The sequence below is a fragment of the Scylla paramamosain genome, unplaced genomic scaffold (genome assembly GCF_035594125.1).
Source record: "Scylla paramamosain isolate STU-SP2022 unplaced genomic scaffold, ASM3559412v1 Contig69, whole genome shotgun sequence".
Lineage (NCBI taxonomy): Eukaryota > Metazoa > Arthropoda > Malacostraca > Decapoda > Portunidae > Scylla > Scylla paramamosain.
In genome coordinates, this window is record NW_026973734.1 from 1 (window position 1) to 19,206 (window position 19,206).

Here is a 19,206-nt window from a genome sequence, read left to right on the forward strand (position 1 = left end):
CAGAGCCTTCAATGGAAGAGTCCGGGCGTCGCCACGGCCGAAGAAAGCAAGGCAGTCCAGGTCCAGCTTCAAGGTCATGTTGATCGCTTTCTTCGATGTGAGGGGCATCGTCCACTGCGAGTTCTTGCCACAAGGGCCAGACAGTCAACCAACTTATGTGTACAAAGAAGTACTGCGGCGTCTGCTTCGTGCAGTGCGCGAGAAGAAGCGGGAGTTGTGGCAGGGCAACTCGTGGCTGCTTCACCACGACAATGCGCCCTGCTCACAATGCCCTGAGCATCAGAGAGTTCTTGGCCAAGAAGAACATCGCCGTGCTGGAGCAACCGCCCTACTCACCTGACCTCGCTCCGTGCGACTTCTTCCTCTTCCCCAAGCTCAAGGAGGTCATGAAGGGGACCACGTTTTGATGATGCGGACGACATCAAAAAGGCCGTGACGACGGAGCTGAGGAGCATCCCGCAAGAATCCTTCCAGCAGTGCATGCAAAGCCTGGCAGAGAAGGATGGACAAGTGCATGCGGTGCCAGGGGGATTACTTCGAAGGAGATAACCTATAGTTTGTAGCCTGGATGTGAAATAAAACTTGTGTGGCACCAGTCCTGGAACTTTAATGACACACCTCGTATTCTTCCTCCTCTTTTTCTTTGTCTTTTATGTCAGTCATTCCTCTGAAATATGAATAAATTTAGAATAATAGTAATAAATTTAATAGAAATCATTTCTTGTATTCTCTCTGCTACACACACACAAAATTCTCCTCTTAATAGAAATAATTTCTTGTATTTTTCTCTCCTACACACACAAAATTCTCTCTCTCTCTCTCTCTCTCTCTCTCTCTCTCTCTCTCTCTCTCTCTCTCTCTCTCTCTCTCTCTCTCTCTCTCTCTCTCTCTCTCTCTCTCTCTCTCTCTACAAAACCCCTTCTTTTACTCTCACATACTCAAAAACTCCCTCCCACTACTCACTCCAAACTGATTCTCTTAGACACACACACACACACCCAGGCTTCCAAGTTGATAATCCAAAAGCCAGCAGATGACAGCTTCCTTCCAGCACACACTTGTATCGCCCAACTTGACCTGCCTGAATACAAGCTGATACAGTCCATGCAGCAGGGTAAAGTTTGAATGAACCTTTTTTTGTTGTTATAACTTGTGGTGTGGTCCAGCAGTCTTCCTTGTCCCACTTTTTAAGAGGGAGAGAAAGAATGGTGGATGACACCACTTGTAAAGAAGACACAAGTTACTATAGTTTAGATGTACTAAAAGTTTTTGCACACTAAATGTTTATTACTGAAAAGCTTATATATATATATATATATATATATATATATATATATATATATATATATATATATATATATATATATATATATATATATAGATTGATGGAGATATATACAGTGGTCCCTCTTGTTTCAGTTTGGCAATAGGTTTGAACTGGTACCAACACCCAAACTGGCACATCAGATCCACTTTTGGTGCGCCACTCACTGACGTAACAGAAGTGGGTGTTGATCCAGTTTGTCGTCCATGTGCATTGTTTGATTTTTGTGAACCTCCCAACAGCCATCTTACTGTTTTTTTTGCTGCAATTAACCACATCTTTGGTGTTTGTCCCCAGGAGTGCAGCCTCTACATGTGGTGGAGGGCATGGACACTTGGATATGGATGACACTGGTTTGGAGTGCCAAATATTAATAGTGCACCTACACAATTACCACACTCGCTCCTCTCACCAGGCTTAACTATAAATAATTAAAGGTAAATAACATCTGTCTCATCTATTATCTATTGTATTCTATATTGCTGTTAATGTTTCATGTATAATGTACTTTTGCTTTCAAATGCAAGTCCAAAAGGGTGAACCCCATTTATAGTAGTACTATTCACGTTTGGCAAGAATTTCACTTTTTGACATTGGTTCGGCTACACTAATTAAACTGCTAACAGTGAGGGACTACTGTAAATGTAGTAATAATTATAATAATAATAATAATAATAATAATAATAATAATAATAATAATAATAATAATAATAATAAAAGTAATATTGATAAAGTGCAAGACATGTTCATTAACGCAATTATTTTCTCCAACATGGAGGAGTGAGTGAGGAGGCACATCTGTCTGTGATTAGGGAATGCAAATGACGATGTTCCAAGGACGTCCTCTTTCCCTGTCCTGGGCCATGGCCTTCATGAAGGAGAAGAGGAAAAAAGGGACTCTCTCTCTCTCTCTCTCTCTCTCTCTCTCTCTCTCTCTCTCATTTTCCATAACATACCAAACTGCTCTGGTGTTAATTTCATGAGTTGCTGAATAATAGGAATGGGAATGTTAGTTCAATGCATTTAGCTCTGAGTGTGAAAGAATGACAAGAAAGAATGCAGAGGATACTAGAACACATGCACAGAAAACTGAAAGATTTTTTTAAACTTTTGAATAGGTGTAGAAAAAAAAAAACTGCAAAATCAGTGTCTCCTTAAAACAACACATGACAGCAATGATAACTTACACAACAATAATGCTTGATAGAAGACTATATTTTCCAACACAGATTTATGAGAACATTTCCCAGCCAAGCTGTGCACTGTTTACTTGTGTTAAAACTATGCTATGATTTGAGAGGAAAGTTGGTTAGTCATTATGGGATTAAGATGATATAAGGGTGTTTATTTTAGCTAATTTCCAATGACTCCTAATATAAGATTAAAACTTTAATGATTAAAAGTATTTCATTGTTTACATTAATTTACACCAAAATTTCACAACTACAACCTCAGTGATGTTTAGTTAATCCAATTTTGTTCATAACTACTACATTTTTTCCAATGGTTTACCCATAGTACAACACAAACAACATCATCATCATTCATGCTATTTCATTTCCAAAAATTTCACAACTATGTACATGATCTAGTTTACAATAAAAAGGATTTTGAACAATAGTTTTCCCATCAATCGACCCTAATTTTTTTTTTCCAGCTACAAAGAACAATTCAACTACAATACCATTCATGCTATTTCATCCATTTGAAACTTCACATGCAAGTGATTTACAGTACTTTACCAAAAAAGAATTTAGATCAACAATGTTCCCATCAATCAACCCTAAGAACTTTCCCACCTACAATCTGAAGCAAGTGGAGTCACCAGTTTTAAATGTCAATAGTTGTATCCAAGATTGAATTTATGCCTTCCAATCCTCTGTGGGTCTTAGGAGGCGGTCATGGAGTCCCACTGTTCTCCTGAGAGCAGTGCAGGAGGGTTGCCTTCAACATAAACCTTCTTGACATAGTACTTGGATGACTTGTTGCAGCTTTGCTCTTTTCTGATGGTGACTGCAGCCTTCAACTCAGCTCCAAGGCACCCATCTTGCTGTACTTTAGCCCAGTGATCCGTGGAGAATAAGTAGTGGTGATGGTGGTGGTCACACCTCTCCAATACAAGAGTTCACCATTATTAATTTTTCATCCTTTTCACCAGTAAACTCTGGAACTCCCTGCCTGCTTCTGTATTTTCTTTTCCCTATGACAAATTTTTTTTTTCATGAGGAAGGTCCCAAGACACTTCTCCAATCTTGGATAATCCTTACCACTACACACCATCAGACATAAAAATACCATGAAGGATGCAACTCCCTTTTTAGAAGAGCCAGAGGTCACAGGAGCAAAGGTGACGGGACACTACATGCCCTTGACACTCATGTCAAGCCCCATTATCACCTGCATCACTTTCCGGGAACACACCATCACCACCATTACCATTTTGCTGTGTTGTGGCATCATATCAGTGGCATAATAATTGTAAGAACACAAGGGAAACTGCAAGCAAGCCATCTGGTTTACACATGGCAATCCCTGCATAGAAATGTGCTTACCTATTTTCACTATCATCCTCTCATGCATAAATTTGCCTAATCTTTTAAAGCTCCCTAATGACTCAGCACTAACCGAACTACTTTGAGTCCTATTTCATTCATCTATCACTCAATCTGAGAACCAGTTCCTTCCTATTTCTTTTAAATCTAACTTTATCAAGCTTGACATGAAGAAACAGGATAGTGATAATGGCTTGCTATTTCTGAATTATTATTCTTACTTCCATTAACACTCAGAATATGAAGTCAGTCTTTATTATTATTTTGAGTCCCCAGTGGAAAGGGATAGTCTCAGTGGCACTGCAAGCTAAATGGCAAGCTTAAAAACACCCTTAAAATGAAAATGATGGCTACTCTTCACAACCACAGTGCTGCATCCTCAACTCTTTTCTAAACATCTTCACTCTAACCCCCTTACTTCCCCGCTCCCTCCAGTGACAGCCTCCCTCACCTCTGGGTTCACTTGAGGAGCTGCCATCAAAGCCACCCAATGACATTCATTTGCACATTCTTGGTGACAGAGTTCTCCTGGATCTCCAAATTTTCAGGATACACCAACAAGCCTGTAAGGAGAATTGGAGAGAGAGAGAGAGAGAGAGAGAGAGAGAGAGAGAGAGAGAGAGAGAGAGAGAGAGAGAGAGAGAGAGAGAGAGAGAGAGAGAAGGATGAAGGAAAAGACCAGGAGGTAGAGAATGAGAGAAATGCAAGTAAATGAGGAAGAAGACAAGGAAAAAGGAAGACAAGATGAGAAAGAGAAGCATTTAACCACTCCTTTTACTATCAGTGACCTTACATTGAAAACTAAACTCTAAATTTGCAGTAAACAAATTCTGTACCAAACTGAGTGAGACAGCATGAGAGTTAGCAAGACATCACATTAATATAAGGACTGAGAGATGCACAGGGACACCAGAAATGAGACTAAGTTCAGTACTATTCCCAGCACCTGAAACACTATCTTCACTCTCAGTTTCATTCCAAAGAAGCACGTTTTTCTGAGAGCAGCACAAGATATGGTGCCAAAGGGGAGATGCAAGGACTGGAGGATCCTTAGTGGGACAGAAGACACAAGGCTAACTTCAGAACCATTCCGATTATCTACAGAAGAGAGGTCCCCCAGTCTCACTCTCGTTCAAGAGATGCACAATGTTTTCTCCAAGAGGCAGCACAAGATCTGGTCCTTGACGTAAACCTTTCCTTGCATTGTAGTGAGTGTCCAAATATCCTGTCACTACTGGGATAGCTATGTTACTGCTTTTGAGGGATGTGCACAGTTTCCCTAGAGCTGTGACAACATGCTCCTGTGGTCCAGTTATCTTGAAGCAGAGAGGAAGTGAGAAGAATTAGTGAACTAGAAAAGGACGATGAAAAATGGCTGTGAGACATGGAAGGAGAGAGGAGAATAAGAAAGAGTAATGGAAGTGGCTATAGAGAATTAGAGAGTGAAAAGAATTAGGGTGAAATGAATAGAGAAAACTTAAATGAAAGTGACTGTAGGGAAGTAGAGGAAGAGAGAAGAATTAGTGGAAAGAATATAAAAGCAATGAAAATGACTACAGGAAGACAAGAAAGCGATGAACGAGGCTTGCTTTTGACATTCTTTTACCACAGAAGAAAGAATGAAAAATACAGCCATTCAATTCACCTCTTCACACTACACACCTGGTACTCTGCTATGGTCTTCCTTGGAGTCATTGCTGAGAGTGAAATCAACGGGGCCACAGTACACTCCGTCAGCCAGCAGCCAGCATGTCTACTGACTGCAGCAACATACTCAGCACTCCATCCTCCAACTGTGTCACATCACCATAACATCATTAGAGGTGTGTGTGTGTGTGTGTGTGTGTGTGTGTGTGTGTGTGTGTGTGTGCGTGGGGCAAGGAGGGGGTTGAGGGTAACTATGCATGATAGAAAGGTTTAAATTGTGTGTGTGGAGGAAAGTGTGCATTAAAGAAAGAAAGAAAGAGAGGAATACAGGATGAGTAGAAGAAATGGATAATGAAGGATAAGGTAGAGGAAAAAGAATACAGCAAAGATGAAGAAAAGATATCATTGAAGGATACATGATATGATAAGAGGGAAAAAGAATCCCCCTGCAGGAGAAAAAAGGATATCACTGAAGGATATAACAGAAAAGTATAATGAAGGATAGAACAGAAGCAAAAAGAACACAGCAGGCAATGAAGAAAACAATATTACTGAAGGATGCAAGAGGAAAGAAACACAGTGGCAGGTGAAGAAAAGAAGATACTGAAGGATATAACAGATAAGGAGAGTTCATTCTCCACCACATCCTCCACACCCTCCAACTGCTTCCATCAGAACAGATCGGTGTGCAAGGACTTGACCATGGGGGTACTCCTTGATGACCAGATGTGAGGGGATACACCACCAGTCTTGTATGGGAGACAGATAATAAACGTTGCACTCCCAAATGTTTTGCTCTCTCTTACCTCGACATACTTTCAGTTGTTATGGTGTTTTTCAGGGGTGTTTTCATGGTTCCAGTGATGGTTCAGCAAGGATTCTGCATCTTTAATAGTCTGTAGTGTGAGGTCATTGGGGTTTTAAACAGTACATCAACATGCTAATACATTTTATCCTAACTTCCATAAGTATGTACATCGGTATACAAGATTTTCCTTTTATGTAAGAGGAACTCTGGCTAAGGCCAACAAAAAGGAGAGAGAGAGAGAGAGAGAGAGAGAGAGAGAGAGAGAGAGAGAGAGAGAGAGAGGAAAAAATAAAAAAAAGAAAATTAAATTAAATTAAATTAAATTTAATTAAATTAAATAAATAAATAAATAAAAATAAAAGGGCCCACTGAGGTACCAGTCTCTAGAAGACAGAGCCAAAAGAATTACCCTTAAATTTAGAGAAGTGTCTTGTATAAGGAAGTACAGACACAGGCAGGGAGCTCCAGAGTTTACCAGACTGACACCAATACTACGAGAGGACTCCACAGTACCAGCTAGCGGAGACGACAGCAACTCCTTGGCTATGAGGTTGCTGTCTCACGTCTGGCGCCTCAAATATGACATTCTCCAAAGGTGAGCATTGACACGGCCTCATCTGGTACATACAGCCTGACACACAGGGGCTGTTGTCCAGTATTTGTTGTTGGGAAGATATGGGTGGTGAATATTTTTATTCATTTATTTTTTTCAAGTAGGAGGGACACTTTGGGCCAAGGGCAACAACCCTCCCCCCTCCCCCCACCCAAAAAATAAAAAGACCCACTGAGATGCCAGTCCCATAAAAGGGTCCAAAGCAGCAGTCAAGAAATTGAAGGATAAGTGTCTTGAAACCTCCCTCTTAGAAGGAATTCAAGTCATAGGAAGGTGGAAAGACAGAAGCAGGCAGGGGAGTTCCACAGTTTACCAGAGAAAGGAATGAATGATTGAGAATACTGGTTAACTCTTTGCATTAGAGAGATGAACATAATAGGGGGTGAAAGAAAGAAGAAAGTCTTGTGTGCAGCGAGGCCGTCAGAGGAGGGGAGGCATGCAATTAGCAAGATTAGGAAGAGCAGTTAGCATGAAAACAGCGGTAGATGATAGCCTAGAGATGCAACATGCTGCAGTGATGAGGAAACCAGCTGAAGACAGTCAGTTAGAGGAGAGGAGCTGATGAGACAAAAAGCTTTTGATTCCAAAATGTCTAGATGAGCAGTACAAGTGGGACCCCCCCCCCAGACATGTGAAGCATACATGGACAGATAAGGCCCCTGTACAGAGTTAGCAGGTTAGGGGGGGGGATAGAGAAAAACTTGTGAAGATGTCTCAGAACATCTAATTTCATAAGAGCTGTTTTAGCTAGGGATATTGAATGTGAAGTTTCCAGTTTAGATTATAAGAAAAAGGACAGACCAAGGATGTTCATAGTGTAGAAAGGGGGACAATTAAGGTGTCCACTGAAGATGGGATAGTTATCTGGAAGGTTGTGTCAAGTTGATAGGTGGAGGAATTGAGTTTTTGAGGCATTGAATAACACTAAGTTTGCTCTGCCCTAATCAGAAATTTTAGAGAGATCAGAAGTCAGGTCTTCTGTGGCTTCTCTGCATGAACTCTACTTCCTGAAGGGTTGGACTTCTACAAAAGACGTAGAAAAGTGTAACAGGGTGGTATCATCAGTGTAGGAGTGGATAAGACAAGAAGTTTGGTTTAGGTCACTGGAGAATAATAGAGAAGAGAGTGGGTGATAGGACAGAACCCTGAGGACCACCACAGTTAATAGATTTAAAGGAAGAATAGTGATCGTCTACCACAGCAGCTTAATAGAATGGCCAGAATGGAAACTTAAGATGAAGTTACAGAGGAAAAGTGATAGAAGGCGCAGAAGAGTTGTTTGGAAATCAAAGCTTTGTGCCAAACTCTATCAAAAACTTTTAATATGTCCAAAGCAACAGCAAAAGTCTCACCAAAATCTTTATAAGAGGATGACTAAGACTCAGTAAGGAAAGCCAAAAGATCACCAGTAGAGTGGCCTTGATGGAACCCGTACTGGCGATCAGATAGAAGGTTGTGAAGTGAAAGATGTTTAAGAATCTTCCTGTTGATGATTGATTAAAAAACTTTAGATAGGCAGGAAATTAAAACAATAGGATGGCAGTTTTGAGGGATTTGAAGTCACCCTTTTTAGGAACAGGCTGAATGTAAGCAAACTTCCAGCAAGAAGGAATAGTAGATGCTGATAGAGTTGAAAGAGTTTGACTAGGCAAGGTGCAAGTACAGAGGCACAGTTTCGGAGAACAATATGAGGCACCCCCATCAGGTTCATAAGCCTTCTGAGGGTTTTAGGCCAGGGACGGCATGAAAACATGACTATGAAGAATTTTAATAGGTAGCATGAAGTAGTCAGAGGGTGGAGGCGAGGGAGGAACAAGCCCTGAATTGTCCAAGGTAGAGTTTTTAGCAAAGGTTTGAGCGAAGAGTTCAGGTTTAGAGATAGATGTGATAGCAGTGGTACCATCTGGTTGATATAAAGGAGGAAAAGAAGGAGAAGCAAAGTTATTGGAGATTTTTTTGGCTTGGTGCCAGAAGTTACAAAGGGAGTTAGATCTTGAAAGATTTTGACACTTTCCGTTAATGAAGGAGTTTTTGGCTAGTTGGAGAACAGACTTGGCATGGTTCCGGGCAGAAATATAAAGCCCATGATATTCTGGTGATGGAAGGCTTAAGTACCTTTTGTAGGCCACCTCTCTATCATGTATAGCATGAGAACAAGCTGTGTTAAACCAAGATTTGGAAGGTAAAGAGTGAGGAATGTACACCTCCATGTCAGACTCTACTACCTCTGTTATGTACTCTGCACACAGACAGGTCTCTGACATGGAAGCAGTAGTCATTCGAAGGAAAATCAGCAAAATACCTCCTTGGGTCCCTGCAGCTAGCAGAGGCAAAATCCTAGAGGCACTTCTGCTTATGGGGATGCTGAGGAAGGATTGGAGTGATAGGACAAGATAAAGATATGAGATTGTGACTGGATGAGCCCAACAGAGAAGAGAGGGTGACAGCATAAGCAGAAGGATTAGAGGTTATGAAAAGGTTAATAATGTTGGGCATATTTCCAAGATGGTCAGGAATACAAGTAGGGTGTTGCACCAACTGCTCTAGGTTGTGGAGGATAGCAAAGTTGAAGGCTAGTTCACCAGGATGGTCAGTGAAGGGAGAGGAAAGCCAAAGCTGATGGTGAACATTGAAGTCTCCAAGAATGGAGACCTCTGCAAAAGGGAAGAGGGTCAGAATGTGCTCCACTTTGGAAGTTAAGAAGTCAAAGAATTTTTTAAAGTCAGAGGAGTTAGGTGAGAGGTATACAGCACAGATACATTTAGTTTGAGAGTGACTGTAATCGTAGCCAGATGGTGGAAAACTCGGAAGATTCAAGAGCATGGGCAAGAGAGCAGGTTAAGTTGTTGCGCACATAAATGCAACATCCAGCTTTGGATTGAAAATGAGGATAGAGAAAGTAGGAGAGAACAAAAATGGGGCTAATGTCAGTTGCCTTAGACACCTGTGTTTCAGTGAGGAGAAGAAAATGAGGTTTAGTAGAGGAGAGATGATGTTTTTACAGACTGAAAATTAGATCCAAGACTGCAAATGTTGCAGGAGTTAATGAAGAAAAAGTTGAGCGGTGTCAAGACACTTAGGGTCGATACCAGAAGAGCAGTCTGACCTGGGGACATTTGTTGTCCCCTCCCCCGATGGTGACTCTATGAGGCTGGTGTAGGAGTCTCCATGATAATTGAGTGAAGGGTGTGTGTGTAATTAGATGCTTGTAGTTTTGTGTGAAGGAAGAGAGTTGTCTTTAGAAAGCAGGCTGTGACTGTCCCCTTTTCTTGTGAGACACAAAGGGAAACATTCAGTGAGGTCACAGCTGCATTTAATGATAAGTTCACAGCACCCCATCATCCAGTGCTTTAGACCTCACTGGGAGTAATTATCATTTTGGCAGGTGCCTGCTGCCTCCTCCTTGTAAAATTCTCTTCCGTTTCTTACTTGGCATACCTCTGGATAACCTCAAAGTGTCCCTCAGCAGTCTTTGCCAGCAGTTTGCCCACAAATGTCTGGCCTGAGGAGGAGAGAGAAGAGGCTCAGGAAAGAAAATACAGTACAGATGCAATTCCTCTCAACTTTTGTGCTTTCTTATGGAAGGATAACAGAGAAGGTATAATTTTACTCCCTTCATCTATCTACTTATCTATACACCAGGCCACCAATCCCAGATAAAGCAACACTCACTCACACACACATCACTCACACTCTTAGGCCCACTGGTCTCTGGTGGGAAGGAACAGTGTTGTGGACCTCCCTACAACACCCTAGTGACTGTACTTACAAGACTCTGCTATGGTTATGGTCTTCACAGAAGATAGTAACACAATTCCTCTCATAAATTTTATGAGTCATGTGGATGGTCTGGCACCAGCGTGGCAGTACATACATGCCCTGGCCTCACCTTAGGCCAACTCATTATCCAGTAATTACTGTCCCACTCCCTCCCCTCCCACCACTTAGGGATAACATGCCACACATCTGAAAAAAAGTCTCCAAAAATCATGCACACACAAAAAAAACAGATACAGTATATGAAAAACAGCAAAACATAAGGAGTACCACAAGGTGTAATCTAAAGCCTGAGTGTAAACAAGCTATGTCTCAGACACACAGCTCAAACTTTGGCAGATTGTTGCCAAAGTGCTGGATGATTTTTCAGTGTGCACAGACCAATGTTGCTTTTTGCACACATTTTCATTCAAAAAAGTTAATTACAGTCCCTTAATTAACTTAGTAATTTCTGTCCATCTCCTCACCTTGAAAGCCTCACCATCAAACATTAAGCCAGAATTTTTGTAAACAAGCTGAATGAATGTATCATGATAATAGAAATAATATTGCTTTATTACTTCATGCATGTATGCAAAAAATAAACTTGACTCGATTATTCCTGTCTACCCCACCTTTAAAGTCTTGCCATCCAAGCACTGGGCCAGAGTCCTTGTCAACAAACTGAATGCCTCTTGATAACAGAATTAATATTGTTTTATTACGCTATCCCAAAAAATCTAACTTGATTTTGTCATCTCCTCACCTTCAATGACTTGCCATCAAACTACAATCCAGAATCTTTGTCAACAAACTGAACAATAACAGAAATTATATTGTTTTATTTCTCTATAAAAAAAAAAAGAAAAAAAAATCATTCCTGTCTGTCTCCTCACTTCCTCACATCATGTTAACAAAGATTATATTATTTTATTACTCTTTATATACAACATTTAAGTCAATCATGCCTGTCTGTCTCCTCACCTTGAAAACCAGGCCATTAAGCACCAAGCCAGAGTCCTTGTCAACAAAGTGAACAGTGATGGTGGTGGGTTGTCCGGCCTGCACTATGCTGGGCTGCTGCTTGACCATTGCTGCACTCATCTTTGTCAAGCTGAGGGGAGGCCAAAAGAAGACCAACAATTAGATCACTTATGCGACTCCAATAGTAATTGTATCTTGGTAAATACTGAGATCCTTTTCTCTCCTTTTTGGTATGTCAGACTTGCATTTCCCTCAGTATCCTGTCAAGGTCTAATCCCTAGAGACACCATTAATGTACCCTGATTAAGTTAAATTTAAAACAGATAGGAAGGAATTGGTTTTTAAATAGAGTGGTGGATGAATGGAATGGACTTAGTAATGAAGGTGATTATTTAGTGACCTTTAAAAGAAGATTACACAAATTTATGAATGAGGCTGATAGGTGGAAATAGGTAAGCATGCTTTGTACAGGGACTGCCATGTGTAGGTCTGATGGCTTCTTACAGCATCACTTATTTTCTTATTCTTCTGTTCTTACACCAGACACTTGTGCTCCAGCTTTGGATGGTTCTTTTTGACCTTTCTTTAGGGACTGGCACTCTCATTGGGCTTTTTTAAACTTTTTGTTGCCTTTGACCAGTCCCCCTCTTACATAAATAAAGACCTGCACCTACCTGAAGGTCCCCTCCAGGGTGGTGGTGAGGGCTGGAGCATAGCTGGGGTAGGTGATGGTGAAAGTGAGGTTGTAGCCTTCCCTGGGCTTGCTGACAGACAGGTTGGTGAAGATGGCAGTGCCATTCCTGTTGGGAACTGTTGTGGTGCCCATGAGGATGGCACCTGGCGGACCTCCCAAGAGACTTGCTGTGACCTGCCAGGGATCACTCTTGTGGCCCAGGTCACTGGTGGGTGCACCCTGCAAGAGAAGAGAAGAGAAGAGAAGAGAAGAGAGAGAGAGAGAGAGAGAGAGAGAGAGAGAGAGAGAGAGAGAGAGAGAGAGAGAGAGAGAGAGAGAGAGAGAGAGAGAGAGAGAGAATAATTATTGGTGTATCTTTGAGTCCTTTCATGGGAACCAAAAAGGCCTGAAAGTTTACTAAACACACACACACACACACACACACACACACACACACACACACACACACTAAAAATCCAGCTATCTACGTCACTGAGAGTTGCCCTAGTGGAAATACAGAGTATGAGAGTTCACACTGGTTCTACTCGTTGCTGTTTCGTCTCCAAAGCAGTTAAATTGTTATAATGAGCGGTGAAGAGGGGTCTACTTCGGTCCCCACTATGTTGTTTATGCCAATGGGGACCGTCTCGAAGGCTAGACAGAGAGACCTCGGGATTTGAGGAAGAGGACTGAAGGGTCGGGAAAGCAATGATGAGAAGGAGAATTATCACACTGGAAACTGAAATGAAGGAAATGAAGGATAGATTTGACAAGATGGAGAAGATGGTTGAAACTTTGATCACCGAGAAGGGGGTGTGGAGAGGTGCATATGACGATCTACATAAAAAACAAACGTTATATGAAAAGAAAGCAATGGAATATGAAGGCAAAGTGGAAGAGTTAAACGTAAAACAGGAAAATTGGAAGAAAGAACAAGAGAAAGAAAAGACTGATTTTAGGGAAATTGTGGAGGAACAAACAAAGGCAAACAACAAAAAGCTAACAGAAAAAGTTGTTCAAGTTATAAAACAAAGAAAACTTGGTGAGAGAAACTGAGGATAAGAAAAAAACTGTCGTGGTATTCGGTCTGAAGGAAGAGTATACACCTCAGTGGACTGAAAGAGAAAAGAAGGAAAAGACATGTGTGGAAAAATTAGTGGGGACATTACAAGAAGAAAAAGAGCTAACTGGAGAGATCGAAGAAATTAAAAGAGGAGAAACCGGACATCATGGGAATTGTTGAAATTAAATTGGCAAGTGAAGGGATATATCAAATATTGGTGAAGGAAAATACAACCTCTGGATGAGAAATAGAAAAAATAAACAGGGAGGAGGTGTGATGCTTCTAATTAGGAAGGATTTATTAGTGGAATCTGTCACATATGGGGTGGAGGAGGCAGAAGTATTGAAAATAACCTTAAGACAGAATATTGTAAGATACTGTAACATTGTGGTGACTTATGTTCCCCCCTATTCCAACTCTTGGAGAGAGGATGAATATAACAAAATGCTTGAGGACACAAGGACACGTTTAGCAGAGTTATTTGAGGAAAATGACGATATACTCATGATGGGGGACTTTAACTATAAAGAGATATCTTGGGAGAATTGGACCATGGAAGGCAGTGAGGCATCATGGGGGAACAAGCTACTAGACCTGGCTACTGAAAATTTCTAGACACAATGGGTTACAGATGACACAAGATTTAGATGAAATGAAGAACCTTCAAGGCTCGATCTAATTTCCACCATGAAACAAGAAATAGTAGAAGACCTTAAATACATAAACCCAATAGGAAAAAGTGATCATGTGCTGATTCAGTTCACAGCTATGGACAATAACCTCAGTATAAGAAAAGAGGACCACAGAAGAGAATGGCTAAACTACAGCAAGACTAACTTTGGACAACTTAGGAAGTATTTCAGTGAAGTGAATTGGAACATGGTTATTCAAAAGGAGGACATAGAGGAAAAGTGGACAGCTTTCCTGGACATTTATAATGAGGGAGTAGAGAAATGGGTACAACAGATGTGCAACAGCTAGATTGGAGAGAGAAAAAGCATGGAACAAGTGGAAGAAAAACAGGAGACTGGACCTGTGGAACAATTATATAAGGAAGAGGAATGAATTTCTTAAAACTCGCAGAGATGAGCAGAAAAATTTTGAAAAGAATGTTGTGGAGAAATGTAAAGACCAACCAAAATTATTTTATAAATTCAATAATGGAAAATTAAAGAGTAAAGATGAAATAAGGACAGTAGAAGCTGGAGAAGAGACAGTGGATAACCCAGAAGAGGTAGCTGAAGTGTTTAACAGATACTTCCACTCTGTGTCTAGTAAGGAAAATGATTTCAGAGATGAGAGGACAGCATTAGAAAAAGGGACCAACCTAAAGGAGATTAAAACATCAGTAGATGAAGTAAAGAATATGTTGGAAGACATAAGAACATAAGAACATAAGAAATAAGGGAAGCTGCAAGAAGCGACCAGGCTTACACGTGGCAGTCCCTGTATGAAACACTCCTACCTATTTCCATCTGTTATCCCCATCCATAAACTTGCCTAATCTTCTCTTAAAGCTCTCTAGTGTCCTAGCACTAACTACATGATTACTGAGTCCGTTCCACTCATCTACCACTCTATTTAAGAACCAATTTTTTCCTATCTCCTTCCTAAACCTAAATTTTTCAAGCTTGAACCCGTTATTTCTTGTTCTACCCTGGTTGCTGATCCTAAGAATTTTGCTTACATCTCCCTTGTTATAACCCTTATACCACTTAAAGACTTCTATCAGGTCCCCTCTTAACCTACGTCTCTCTAGAGAATGTAAATTTAACCGCTTCAACCTCGCTTCATAAGGAATACTCCTCATCCCCTGTATCCTTTTAGTCATTCTCCTCTGTACTGATTCTAATAGACCTATATCTTTCCTGTAATGTGGGGACCAGAACTGCACAGCGTAGTCTAGATGAGGTCTGACCAGCGCCAAGTATAATTTTAATATTACTTCCGGCCTTCTACTTTTAACACTCCTAAAAATGAATCCTAGTACCCTATTTGCCTTGTTTCTGGCTTCTATGCATTGTTTCCCTAGACGGAGTTCAGAGCTAACTATAACTCCTAAATCTTTCTCGTACCCTGTACCTACCAGAGTTTGGGTGTTTAATGTGTACCTATTGTGTGGGTTTCCTCTACCTACGCTAAGCACTTTGCATTTATTGATATTAAATTGCATTTGCCATCTATCCGTCCATTCATTCATTCTATCTAAGTCTGTCTGCAAGGCGATGGCATCCGCTTCTGACCTAATTAATCTACCTATCTTTGTGTCATCCGCAAATTTACTAACATCGCTACTAATTCCACTATCCAAGTCATTGATATAATATTATATTAGAAATAATAATGGCCCTAATACTGATCCCTGTGGCACCCCACTAATGACATGACCCCACTCGGATTTCGAGCTGTTTATTAGCACTCTCTGTCGCCTGTTACCAAGCCATGACCCTATCCAACCTAACACCTTCCCATCTATCTCGTGCGCCCTAACCTTTCTCAGGAGCCTTTGATGGGGCACCTTGTCGAATGCTTTACTAAAGTCCAGATACAAGATATCATAACTATCACCATTATCTACTGCCTCGTACACCTTACTGTAAAAACTTAACAAGTTTGTCAGGCAAGACTTCCCCTTCGTGAAGCCATGCTGTGACTGATTTATCAAGTTATGTTTGTCTAAATGTTCCCTAATGTTCCTGGCTATTATTGACTCTAACATTTTACCTACAACTGAAGTTAAGCTGACAGGTCTATAATTAGACGCTAAAGTTTTATCCCCTTTCTTAAAGATGGGTACTACATTAGCCTGCCTCCACATTAAGACCTGGATGTAAGGAAAGCAATGGGTCCTGATGGTGTCTCCAGTTGGATTTTAAAAGAGTGTAGTCTCAGCGTTGCACAATATAATTAGCACCACCCTGGTAAAAGGTAGAGTACCCATAGATTGGAAATGGGCAGATATTACCCCAATCCACAAGACTGGAAGTAAAGAAGATCCATTAAATTATAGACCAGTATCGCTCACAAATGTGATGGCGAAGATTTGTGAAAAGATTATCAAGAACAGATGGGTGAAATACCTAGAAGACAACAAGGTGATAACAGAGAAACAGTTTGGTTTCAGAAAAGGAAGATCTTGTGTTACAAATTTGATAAGTTTCTACTCAAGAGTATTAGATATAGTGCCAGAGAGAGATGGATGAGCCGACTGCATATACTTAGATCTGAGAAAAGCATTCCATAAAGTTCCACACAGAAGACTAATATGGAAATTGGAAAAAACTGGAGGACTCAGTGGATCACTGTTAAAGTGGATGACTGACTTTTTGACAAACAGAGAAATGAGGACAGTAATTAAAGGCAGCAGGTCGAACTGGAGAACAGTAACGAGTGGCTATTTTGTTCAGAGTTTATGTAAACGATGTGACAGAAGGTGTAGAAAGTTACATGAACATTTTCACTCATGATGCTAAGATTATGAGGAAAGTAACAAATGAAGAGGATTGCAATGCTTTAAATCAGGACTTAATTAAGATTAATGAAGGGTTAATGAGGTGGAACATGGAGTTTAGTGCTAAAAAAATGTAGTGTGATGAGGTTTGGAAAAAGTGTGAAAAGACCAGTTGGCAACTATTACTTAGGAAATGAAGAAATCTCTATAAGATCAGAAGAAAAAGACCTAGGAGTAATTATTTCTGATAATTTATCATTTGGGAAGCACATAAACAAAAATTATAGGAGAAACATATAAACTGCTGAAAAAACATCAAGATAGCATTCTCCTATATTGATGAAGATATGATAAAAAACTGATAACAACGATGATATGTCCGAGATTGGAGTACACAGCATCAGTGTGGTTGAAGTTTGAAAAAGGATACAAGAAAGTTAGAAAGAATCCAGAGCTGCAACTAAAATCCCTGCAAGCTTAAGAGAGTATAGTTATGAGGAAAGGTTGAAGAGGTTGGGCCTGACTACACTAGAAAAAAAGAGGGAAAGAGGTGATTTGATAGCTATATATATAGAATACTGGAAAGAATGGAAAAGTCGGACAGAGAAGACCTCTTGATACGAGATACTAGAGACAGAAGAGGACATGGAAGGAGACTGAATAGGAGTGTTTGCAGAAGAGACATCAAGAAACATAGCTTCCCACACAGAAGTATTACAGTGTGGAATGAACTTAAGGATGAGACTGTATGTGCAAAGACAATTCATAAATTTAAAGAAAATCTAGATAAAAGTCGATATGGAGACAGGACGGCACGAGCCTAGTGTGGCTCTTGTCCTGTATTTCACAACTAGGTAAATACAACTAGGTAAACACACACACACACACACACACACACACACACACACACACACACACACACACACACACACACACACAAGGACTGAATGAATACAGAGATGGGATAAGGAATGTAGCCCAACCCCTGTTTATCACAAGTAGAAAAACAAAGGTGAGAGAGGCAAGAAATGTACATAAACTGATGGATGAATAAAGGAGGAGACAGAACCAGAGGTGTGTAGCTTAGTCCCTGTATACTACAACTACACACACACCTCTGTATCCAGCACAGTAAAGGACAGCTGCATTTCAAACACACCACACTGCTGGACACACCACTCAGCACCAATGCACTGGATGGCTTGGCATACTCAGTCACTGCCAGGCTCTCCTTGATCTTCTCTGCCACCTCCTTCTCCTGCTGCTTGTAGAACAGCTTGGCATCCAGAATGACAACACTGCCTTCCTCCTCTGTGGCCTTTGGAGGGGCTTCCTTGGGTGGTGGCTCGATGGAGTCACTCACCTGAGGAAGAGAGGTGGGTATTGGAGGAACACACTACCTCTGTTAATGGTTCAGCTGATGACAAAGTGCAGGAGGACATGATTCAAGGCAGTAAAGGGGCAGAGAACAGTGTTATTTTACCAAAAGGAGTTACAGGAGTGAGAGATGACTCAAGGCAGTAAAGAGACAGAGTAGTGTTTGCCTTAAGAGGAAGCACTGGAGGAAGAGACAACATAAGATCACAAAGGAACAGAGAGCAGAGGTTCACTTTACCAAGAGAGAGGCACAGTTGCTGCATGATCCATCCTGGAATCTATTGACGGCCTTCTCCAGACTCTGCACCAGCTTCTTGTAGGGAATCACCTCCCCACCAATTGCTCCCTCCTCCTCCTCGCCATTCAGGCTTGTAGTGTGAGCGCTGGCCACTTCAGCCGAAGTAAATTTAAGTTGTATTCTTAAACATTTTGTTCTCTTTAGTAATTATTTTCAGATATAATGAATAGTAAGAATCTCATAGGCAACTTTCCCATTCATTTGTTAAACTACCACTATCTATCTATCTATATACCAGGCTGGCAATCTCACACAGGATGGCCCACACAAAGCATCACACACTCCTGCACACATCACTCACACTCTTAGCTCCGTTGGCTCCTAGTGTAATGGGACAGTCTTGTGGACCACCCTGCTACATCCCAAGAGCTTAGGCACACCACAGCTGTCCACATACTTCCACAGTAAAGCCTCACAGCATAAACTGGTTTAATCCTGCCCTTTCATGGTGAGATCATTCCCTATCACAAGTGTCATAAAAATTACCTTGAAAACTCAGATAAATTCCATTAGACCTCCAATTAGTTGAAACTCCCAAACATTTGAGAATAAGTCTTGCATGTTGAGCTCCTACTAGTAAGGGAGACCAGGCAGCCCAGACAGCCACACCAAACACAGCCACACCCAACAGCCACAAACAACATGGTCACACATAACACA

General features: G+C 41.0%; 1 protein-coding gene across 1 annotated transcript; it reads right to left on the reverse strand.

The window, feature by feature from the left end:
* Window positions 1–11,705: 11,705 nt before the first annotated feature.
* LOC135098597 (uncharacterized) lies at window positions 11,706–19,190 on the reverse strand. Its single transcript, XM_064000955.1, has 5 exons — window positions 19,171–19,190; window positions 18,487–18,667; window positions 17,987–18,234; window positions 12,359–12,597; window positions 11,706–11,814 (listed from the first exon to the last, which is right to left on the reverse strand). The coding sequence occupies exons 1-5, from the start codon at window positions 19,188–19,190 to the stop codon at window positions 11,810–11,812; spliced, it is 693 nt and encodes a 230-aa protein (XP_063857025.1). The 3' UTR covers window positions 11,706–11,809.
* Window positions 19,191–19,206: the final 16 nt, after the last annotated feature.

Bases quoted from the DNA above. Each gene is read 5' to 3' on its own strand.
- LOC135098597 (XM_064000955.1), bottom strand. From the start codon at position 19,190: ATGTTGTTTGTGGCTGTTGG. The intron at 18,668-19,170 runs GTGTGGCTGTGT...AAAATGTTTAAG, and splicing joins ATGTTGTTTGTGGCTGTTGG to AATACAACTTAAATTTACTT. The intron at 12,598-17,986 runs GTGTGTGTGTAG...CTTCTCTTGCAG, and splicing joins TTACTGTGCTGGATACAGAG to GGTGCACCCACCAGTGACCT.